Source organism: Morone saxatilis, unplaced genomic scaffold, assembly GCF_004916995.1.
Source record: "Morone saxatilis isolate NCDOM2014 unplaced genomic scaffold, NCSU_SB_2.0 Contig10, whole genome shotgun sequence".
NCBI lineage: Eukaryota > Metazoa > Chordata > Actinopteri > Moronidae > Morone > Morone saxatilis.
The window spans coordinates 6124988-6134993 of record NW_023339652.1 but is presented as its reverse complement, the minus strand read 5'-3'; the positions used below and the strand labels follow the sequence as shown (position 1 = coordinate 6134993).

Below are 10006 nucleotides of genomic sequence, written 5' to 3'. Positions count from 1 at the left end.
AGAAAAGGACACCTAGATATACATATTAATCTCAAATTGTTATAACTTCGTCACATATTCTGTAAATTTTGTATGGAAAAGTGTAATATTACATTTTGGTGGCTATCAGTGAAATCAGTCAAAAAATGTTGCAAAAATGCTTTAATAACATTGTGACACAGTTATTATCATTTGTTACATATTCTGTTTATATATTACAAACCTTCCTAACGAAACCAAATTATCATTAAAGATTAAGGGCAAACATATACCATGAATAAAAATTAAAATAAAGGAGGTAGACAAATATTTAGAAAAGAAGAGTTTGCTTTATTTTATTGGAACATTTACATTTTTATTATAAATGTATACAAGTGCAACAGTAAATAATTAAACAAGAGTGTTTATTACATTATTACATACATTAAGACATAATAACAGGTGAACATCAGACAAAAATCTGCATATACATAGCAGCTCTACAATTGTAACATGAAGCAGAGAGAAATATCTAAATATAAAATATTATAATGGGAAAAAACATCCACTTCCTTTTTTTATTATTAGCAGAGCAGAAACACGTTTCGGTAAAGCTAAACAAAACTTTCTTCTGTTATTGTTTTTCTAAAGTTATGTGAGGGTGATGTCGCCCCCTGCTCGTCACCTTTGGTAGCAGCAGGTAAAGGCGTGGCCAATCATATTTGCAGCAGTTACCTGAGAGCATCAAGATTAAAGGACGCTGCTGTAAGTACTGGAAAAGATGTTTCTTTATTTTCTTTATTTCTTAAACATTTCCATTAATAATGTCTTTATATGTATTACAGGGCGGCGTCTACTTTAATCTACCCGAAAGGTAGGTTTTACTTTCTCTTTTTATTGTTGTTGCACCTGTTTGACTGTCTAGACGAGAGCGTTTATATTCTTTTCGTTTAATATTTAACTTGATAACATTTCAACATGATACAATATGCTAGGTATTTTGGAAATGTAGTTCAGATTAATTCATATCTGCGGGTTTTGTGCGTAATCCAATATGTGTGATCTTCAAAACGACCTTTGTTTGCTTTGGGTTAGAAAGATGACTTCATCTCTTTGTTTTGACAATATGACAAAGGACTATAAGCTATTTCATGATTAATACTTTAAACTGGCCTCTGTAACATTTTGGAGTATAGGGTATGATTATATTATAATATTTCCCACATATGATTTAATGGTAAATTGGTGTAAACAATGTAAATATAAATCCCTATAATTACACACAAGGAAAACCTTTTTTATACTTTATGGTAGATTAACTCAGGATTTGTAAGCAAACAAATATTTAAAGCCTACAAGTAGATTCTTTGGAACGAGTCTTATTTCTTTTTTCTTTTAGTACAAAAAGGCCGTTTGGTTGATTTGAGTTATGGAAATGGAGCATTTGCATTAAAGTGCAGGCACAACAGGAACTGGTCTGAGGACAGGTGCACGTAGGAGGGAGCAAACCTGTTTGTTAGGGTAAAACTGAGAATAATAAGTCGTAAATCAAGTCATAAAAGGTAGATTAGATGTTCAGTTTCGTGCATAAACTACTCCTAACCATCTGAAGGGGAACTTCCATACACTTTTCTTGCAATAGTACGTGGGCTACAACCACTGGACTTGATCCAAAAGATGATGTCACCTCTTTAAACCCAGGAGAGCCTGTTTTTTTATCAACATGGATATTCTCCCCGGTAACACAGCCTGCACCTATCCTGGTCACATGACCCAAGTATTTACACAGCCTGTTTATGAACGTTGGCGTTGAGCAAGGATAACACACAAACACCTTTTAAAACCATGGAGCCAGTAAACTGCCCTGCGTGGCTGTTAAAGTCCTTTCTCACACTCTCATGTACTGATATGATTAATTTGCCATAACTCTGCTCTCAGAAAACAACATGGTGGAACAAACAAGACAGCCGAGTCGTGTCGTATCCCTCCAGGCTGGACCTGGTGAGGTGGACATTGGCACCCTGTTTGACATGAACCTCAGGTACAGTGAAAACAGACTGCCTTTAAAACAATTTAATAATATATATAATATAATGTAAAAGGCTTTTGTTTGGAGAATCACTTGGGTATAGGATTTTTTTTGCCCTGGATGAATATGAATAGAGAAATGTCAGTTCCTCCTTCAGGATCAATGACAGGGCTGCACGGGCCTTCGGGCGCCAGTTGGCTGTAATTGGAGATCAGCTGGACCAGGAATGGGCCAACAGACAGCCAAACTGGCTACCAACTCCTCTCCACATGCTGAGACCCGCTCAGGCACTGACCCGGACCATCTATCGGTATAAAAACATAAAAAAAACACATCTTTCTCTCTATTATTTTGTGTTACTGGCCGTTAAGATATTACAACCTGGTGCTGCTCTCTTGCAGGGATTTCCACAGCCAGTTATGGGGCCTCCAGGGCCTGTCCGCGGCAGTGAAGGCCTGGATAGCGAGCACTGCACCTGGGCAGGGGATCCTCAGAGCGGACACCTGGGCGACCTGGGTAAAACTCATGTGGTATTACATCCGTGGCTCAACCATAGACTGTTTATATATTTATATTTACATAGTATTTACACTTATAAACAAATCTCAGCTGACCTTTTGCTCTACCCTATAGTTACTGTTGCTAGACTCGTCGTCTAGTGTTCCATTCTAGTACGGCGCGCCACAGGGCCAGATTTATAACTTTAATAATTCTTGGTATTTTAAACAAAAGGTCCTCGATTTACAGACAGAAGTGGACCAAAGCGGCTTTTCTAGTCGCCGACTGTGGATTTTTGTCAACTGGAAAGACGACTTGCAGATTTTATTCTAACGCTGTGTCTCTGGCAAAAACAAAAACAGTCTGCACCCTCACCAGTTGGGGTCATTCCTGTGTTCCCATGGTCCTACTGTATGTTCCCAAGAATTATATGGTACATAAGGGGAACATGCCAAAGGGAGCATATGTTCTCAGGGTTCCCCGGTTCTAGGGTTAGGGGTTAGGGAACTTAGGACCCTGGGAAAAATAGATATGCTCCCCACAAGCTGAAACATAATGATTTGTGTGAGTGTTTCAGCGTAGAGATAGTTTGCACTAGTGTTATAGTACAGTATTATGAATAAATCTTTAATCTGTTCTAACATTACAACAGGTGTACAGGGGAACAAGTGTTTCTCTAACCTAGCCTGTAACTCCACAAAATAGTGATAGCTCATAATACACCCTTTTGTAAGGGTCACGACTGTATGAAGGGGGTTAAGTTTGCAATTTTTTTTGTATAAAATATGTTTAAAAGAGCGCTCCCCTGCTCCCATAGTGACCGACAATCCTGCCTGCAATCAGATTAGGGATGAACTAATAGGAAATTACCTTCAACAATACAGACACTTTTAACAAGAAGGGTTTAAAAGCGCAATTTGAGAAGGGAAATGAATAAATCTAATTAATCATTTTCCTGATTGCACACAAATATAAATCCACATCTCTCTTGAAAGAATAGTCGAGCTCATTTTCTTTCATTTCACAGGTGTCCAACTTTAAACCAGTAACCTGCGCTGGCTGGACCAGAGGAGCACTGGTGACTGTGGCACTGGTGGCTGCGGTGACCATTTTCGGTGCACTATGGATGGAATGGAAAGCCTAAAATGGGCCATAAGCAGGTCTTTTTCGGCCATTATATGTTTGACAAAAAAAAAAAAAAAAAGGGTTTGCAAATGAATGACAATTATTTCTAACTGATTTGTTTCTGCTGTTTACTTTTACTTCTCCTTTTACACTATTTTCAACGGCACTGAATTTGACACCGGAAACAGGAGTAAAAAATAAAATAAAAATACAAATGGGTTTTACAGTGTTGGCCAGCATATTGTAGCAGTGACATATTGGTTCACAGTTGTATTAATTGTCAAAAAAGCCTAGTTACCCATGACTGGACTGTTGCTGGCCTGCAGTCTTTTGTATCCTGATTACTTTCTTACTGGTTTAAGAGGCCAAAATTTTGTAATGAATTGATATGTAGCCTGGCTTAATATAAACTTAAGGGAGCTGGACTTTCTGTTTCAGACTTGAAAATGCTTTTTAATGTGACGCAAATAAACTTCTAAATGACAACATTTTGTCGTCTTCTTTAATAAAAACTACAGGCATTTAATTACACAATACTACACAAAAAAAAAGACCGTAAGAAGCAACCACAGGAGCTTGCAGGTTTATGTCCACACACAAAAAAAGAAGAGCACTGAGGTCCATTTTTTTGACCTCCTGCTTGGCTGTTTTCATCACAGAGTCAACATCTCTGCATTATTAGTCTTCATTAGTGATGCCTGTCCCGTCTGCATAATTCGTTGAGGCCTTCCTGTTACACTTTACGAGTGTGGCTCTGAGCTGCTTCCCCGGGCCGACCTCGTAAGTGCGAGGGAACTTCTCTCCCTGCGCCCTCTCGTAGATCTCGTGCAGAGTTTGCTCCCACTTCACAGGCGACACCAGCTGCTTCACCAGCATCCTGCGCACGTGGCTCTCGTTCATGTAGCGTTTGCCATCCACGTTGGAGTACACGTTGATCTCAGGACGACGGACCTGAACGGGGGTGAAAAACAGAGAGGCGTTAGATGTAGAAGTACTAAATCAGTCGATGTGTGCAACTTTTCCAAGAGTGGTAGCTCTATAATCTGAATTTTATGCCATAATATTTTAAATATAAATATTAATTTGACATGTCTTTGATGTGTTTTCGGGAAAAAAGTGTATTGATCAAGCTGTAACAATTACAAAGCAAAACCGACATGGAACAAATATAGATTTCCCTTTCTATCGTTTGTAAAATAGGTCTTAAATTGCTTTCATAATGGACTTACAATACGTGTTAAAATGTATTTAATTTAACCTGTTGAAACCTGCAGAAACCCTGAACAAGATGTGGATGAAGTTAATATTAAAGGGTTCGTGACCCCTTAATGTTTTTTCCATTTACAATTGTAGGTTAACGATAGGTTTGTTACAGGGCTGCACCTAACGATTATTTTCATGAATCGATTAATCTGCAATTATTTTTTCAATTGGTTTTGTCTTTAATATGTCAGAAAATAGTGAAAAAACAGTTCCAAGATCAAGTTTGACATTTTTGCTTTTTTTTTGTTTTGGACATTCCCATGTATGCAAATTGTCTTGAAAAGCATGAGGGATAGATTAGTCTAGGAGTGCACAATGAATAAATTATTGGCAGATAATGGGAAATTTAAATTATTATTAATGATCCTAATAACTAAACAGCCAATAAATGATCAGTTCATTAAAATAATAACTTATTTTGAGTTCTTATGCAAAACTGATTGACAGGCTTTATGTTCTATTAAAGCTAAAGTATATATGCAAAGTTTTTTAATGAACTTTACTTAAAACAATAGTGATCTGAATAGTTAGATCAGATCTATGGAATAATAAATCACCCGTCTTTCTTTGCTGACTACATCTCAGCCTTTCTTGCGATCAAGGATGCATAAACTACGGGTTATGAACTTCTTCTTTTTTTAAAAAGAGGAAAAAAAACATGAAATTATCGGTTATGTCAATGGTATCGGCTATGAGAAGCAAGTAATAATTTATTATTGTGTCGTCTGAAAAAATAAATCCATATTGTGCATCCCTAGATTGATCACATTCGTCTGTAAACTAAATAAAACATGACATACTGTGACCTGAGGGTCTAAAATAAGTGTGTGCCTTAAGGATGGGCTAGATGCCAAAAACATTTATTGATATTGTGTCACCATATTTAACAAGGTAACATATACATTAACTACACATTACATTCAAAAATGGAAGAAATAAGCAATAAACTCAGACATAATTGTTTTAAAAACAGTCAGAAACAGCGACTATCAGAGCAAAGTTTGCAAATTTTTTGTATAAAATATGTTTAAAAGAGCGCTCCCCTGCTCAAGAAAATATTCAAGAGTGGATGAAGAATATATCATGAAGTTTGACTGACCTCCACCTGTTTGAGCACCTCTTTGAGGGGTTCAGTAGCCGACTCCATCAGCTTAGTGTGAAAAGCCCCGCTGACCGGGAGAGGAGTGGCCCTCATGAACTGGAGCTGTCTGGAGTTTTGTTTGAGGAAATCCAGAGCCTGGGAAGACAACGCAGCAACGATGAGACAGATATCAACAAGAGGAGTCAGTATGAGTTCAGCACAATGCTCTGTACCGTTTGGTGTCCTGCGATGACCCTGCCATCAGGGAACAGGTAGTTGGCCACCGAGCAGACCGGGTCCTTGATCCCCAGGCTCTTGCAGTGATCTCTAGCCTGCAGACAGGCATAGTTATACCGAGCCTGTGGTTTACCGATGACTGACAGCATCCCACTAGGAACCAGCTCTGACGCTTTCTGCATGGCCTCTGCACGTACTTTCACCACATACAGAGCTGGAAGACACAGACGGGATAAATATATGACACATTGACTAACACCATTTACATCTTTGTGCAGTAGAAGTATCGGAAACATGTCCTATTTACCTTCTGCATAGTTCATGGCACCGGAAAAAACCAGGGCAGCGAATTCTCCGACGCTGAAACCTGCAGCGGCAACACACGTCTCAATGGCCTGTGGACAGAGGAGTAAAAACATGAGCACACACACACTTCTAGTAAGAGTTAATGTGAATGAGGCACACACACGTCGCTTAAAAGACACCGGTCGGCTGTCCTCGAGTCACAGTCAATCCTAAATGGTTCTTGAGGTGTTCTTATAACTGGATTTGTCCTCTTAAACATAAGAAACTTCTTATAAGGGTGCTGCATTCAAGTGCAAGTTTGAGGTGTTTTACTTGAGAATTTACATTTTATGCCACTTTATATTCATACTCCGTTACTTTTTAAAAAGTGAAATGTTGTGCTACTACATTTATTCTGCAGTTATATTTATGAGTTACTAAATTTAAACCAAAACATACAGCATGACTACGTTATAAAATAACATTTGTCTTTATAAGTTAAAATGCTGAACAGCAAATTAAGTTGCAAGTATTGTACAACAATGTGTCAATAGATTTGCAGGTTAAGATTTTATATAACTTATGATTAGCTTTTAAAATATGATGCCATTGTATAGATAAAACTACCCAACAGGGTATAAAATTGGTAAAATTAGCAGATTGTTTAATTTTAAGGCTTGACAAGGTGAGAGTATCCAGTGTTTCACAAGAAAGCTTGTTGTTATCCCTTGCTGATGAACTTATAATAAAGTATTTATATGTTGTGATATTGCTTGTACTAAGAATCAACATATGTCCTAATCATTATTATTATTAGTAGTAGTTTTTTTTCTCTAATAATTGTAGTTTTATTTGCCATCTAAATGGCTGTGGCTACTTTGTAACCCAGAAAAATAATAATCTAAAATATTATTCACAAATACTATTGTTAAAGGGACTAATGCTGCAACTAATACACATTTTGATTATTAAATATTGGGTCTTTTTTTATTCATTGTGATAAAAATGGCCATCACAGTCTAAGGAGATCTGTTAAAATTGTTTGTTGTGTTGTGTAAAATTTAAAGAGAAGGAAAAAGAAAGAAAAACAGTAAACCCTCACATTTGTGGGGCTGAAACAAGCACATTTTAGGGGACTTTATCTACCTGGGGGTTTTCATGGTTGAGCCTCTCCACCGCAGCCAGTGAGGTGACAAACACCGCCGGCTGACAGTGAACCGTCTTCATCAGCTCCTCTTCGGGTCCCTCCAGGCACAGAGACAGCAGGTCGTACCCGAGGATCCTCTGGGCTACCGTGAACATTTCTTTAACGTTAGGGTACTTCAAAAGTCCCCTACACATGCCCACAAACTGGCTGCCCTGCCCGGGGAAGAGGAGTACGGAGCGGCCGCTGGGGTCTTTTTTGGGTCTCCGCGTCTCCGCAGCTTCGCTGTCCGGGAGAGGAGCGCTGGATTCGGGCGTGAGGTGGCGGGTTCCATCGGTGGAGAGAGGCTGCTTGGTGGAGGGGCTCCGGCTCAGAGAGACCAGCGACCTGACCTTCCCTCTGGAGGCTGCTGTGAGGCTGAAAACCACTGATGACAACATGGCTTAACAAAGGGAGTCTACCCGGTTAAGATAGACCCATAATCTGAAATTAAACTGTAAGTTAATTAATGCAAAAAACTCAAACTTTGTGCCTAACTACAGTCAGCATGAGTCAATCCTGAGAGCCACCATGTTGATTGGAGTCCACAGGGTTCATTTTATTTATGTTCCGGGTTATTTTTCGGTTCCTTCCTGCTGCAGCACCACCCTCAGGTCACAATATGTCATGGTTTTATTCATTATTATTACTATATTATACACAAAATACATTTACCACATCACTCCCCATAATCAGTGGTGAAGAAAGTAAAAGTTATTAACACCAAACTGTAAAAAAATACTCTAATTACTCTAATTACAATTAGACTCCTGCAATTAAAATGTGTTCAATGCAATGTCAAAAAATCTAACATACATTTACTATGTGTTTATTTTTTCATTTATTTGTTTGTTTTTCTGTGTTCTGTTGTTGATTCTTGTTTCTTATTCGTATGTTTACTTTATGAAATTCAAATAGGATGCCATGAAAGAAACTTTAGAGAGGTTTATTTATTAATTGAAGGTACAAATAAAAAGTAAAAAAAAAAAAAAAAGGTATTCAATGTGGAAAAATGTCCCCTGTGACTGTTATATTATTGTATCTTATAAAATCAGATTATCAGTGCTCATACATTAATATAAAAGCTGAATTGGAGATAGATCATTTTCAACTATTTTGAATAGGACTGTTTTCATTATGGATTAATCTGCTGATTATTTTCTTGATTCATTGATTGATTGTTTGTAACAAATTATGACAAGAGCCCAAAGTGACACTCTCACAATGCTTGTTTTGTCCAGCCAACAGTCAACACCTCAAAATTATGTTAAAACACATGATAAATATGAAAATAATTAAAAAGAAATGCAACAAGTTCTCACATTTGAGAAGGAAATTACTCTTAATTTTTCTGTCAGACTGATTAATTGACAAATTGTATAACATCTTCATTTGTTTTCTTATGCAAAAACTCGTAAAGTAACTAAAATAAATAAAAAAAAGTACAATATTTCACTCTGAAATGTGATGGAGTAGAAGTAGAAAGTGACATGAAAAGGAAAGGCTAAAGTAAAGAACAAGTACCTTAAGTTTACCTTTACTTAGTTATAGTCCACCACTGGTTACAACAGATTTCATTAAGGGAAAAAGATAAAATATCACAAAATGAGGTTTTATTATTCACCCATAAACTTTATTATACAAAACTGTCGCTATTGATCTTAGCCATTCACCTCATTGTGCTTGACATCATTGCTCTTCATCTTAGTGTACATTTCAACATATAAATATAATACAAACCTTTCTTTTGTATTGTAAATGGCTTTTTTTCTCCTTCCACTTTCCACTCTCTGGTTTTAAAACATATTGAGAATTTCTTTTATTGTTTTCCGAACTTCCCCTCAACCGTCGACATCACGATTGTCCGTTGGGTCTTCCCTGTGATTCGTCCGATCCATCTGACAGGTTGGCGGCCTCCATCTGCTCCTCCAGGCTCTCGCTGTCCTCTGGTGTCTGGCTGTTCTGATCGGCTCTTATCTTGAATTTGGAGACGAACTCGTTACTGGCCAGTGCTCCTTCTTTTTTGGGACACATGCGTTTTGATAATAGGCGATGTTCCAATCGTTCTACAAACAAAAAATTGACAACAAAATTTGATCTTTGTGATATTCACTGACACATCTAACTTTTAGGTTAACTAGGCTGACAAAGTAGGTTATATTTTAGGTGATATTTGTTTGTTAGTTTGTAAGCTGAATATCAAATTTGGTAGAACTTTGCATACTCAACTTTTAAAGCTTTTCCTACGAAGCCCCTGAAGTCCCAAAAAATTTTTTTTATCTTGTGCCCATAAGTTATTATCTTGTGCGCACAAGTTACTTATTTTATGGCTTTATAGGCATATGTT

General features: G+C 37.5%; 4 protein-coding genes across 6 annotated transcripts in view; 2 read left to right on the top strand and 2 right to left on the bottom strand.

Annotated features, from left to right (window-relative positions):
- Window positions 1-836, top strand: part of LOC118342236 (probable tubulin polyglutamylase TTLL1) — a 3725-nt gene extending 2889 nt beyond the window's left edge. The window contains exon 7 of the mRNA XM_035680732.1: window positions 804-836. Within this exon, the coding sequence (XP_035536625.1) occupies window positions 804-836 (33 nt within the window). The remainder of the gene's footprint in view (window positions 1-803) is intronic.
- On the top strand, window positions 679-3689 carry bik (BCL2 interacting killer). Of its 3 annotated transcripts, none has more exons than XM_035673767.1 (6): window positions 679-723; window positions 804-832; window positions 1897-1999; window positions 2145-2297; window positions 2389-2503; window positions 3513-3689. In XM_035673767.1, exons 3-6 carry the CDS (start codon window positions 1905-1907, stop codon window positions 3627-3629), a joined length of 480 nt encoding a protein of 159 aa, XP_035529660.1. In that variant the 5' UTR covers window positions 679-723; window positions 804-832; window positions 1897-1904; the 3' UTR covers window positions 3630-3689. The 3 variants fall into 3 exon arrangements, with proteins under 3 accessions (XP_035529660.1, XP_035529642.1, XP_035529652.1); XM_035673749.1 differs by having other exon boundaries at window positions 2133-2297; XM_035673759.1 differs by lacking the exons at window positions 679-723; window positions 804-832 and having other exon boundaries at window positions 1825-1999; window positions 2133-2297.
- Window positions 3690-4177: 488 nt separating this feature from the next.
- On the bottom strand, window positions 4178-8220 carry mcat (malonyl CoA:ACP acyltransferase (mitochondrial)). The gene is made up of 5 exons (XM_035673727.1): window positions 7623-8220; window positions 6499-6586; window positions 6188-6405; window positions 5973-6110; window positions 4178-4561 (listed from the first exon to the last, which is right to left on the bottom strand). Exons 1-5 carry the CDS (start codon window positions 8058-8060, stop codon window positions 4289-4291), a joined length of 1155 nt encoding a protein of 384 aa, XP_035529620.1. The 5' UTR covers window positions 8061-8220; the 3' UTR covers window positions 4178-4288.
- Window positions 8221-9270: 1050 nt separating this feature from the next.
- Window positions 9271-10006, bottom strand: part of def6c (DEF6 guanine nucleotide exchange factor c) — an 8638-nt gene continuing 7902 nt past the window's right edge. Inside the window, exon 12 of the mRNA XM_035679996.1 lies at window positions 9271-9725. Within this exon, the coding sequence (XP_035535889.1) occupies window positions 9514-9725 (212 nt within the window). The 3' untranslated portion in view covers window positions 9271-9513. The remainder of the gene's footprint in view (window positions 9726-10006) is intronic.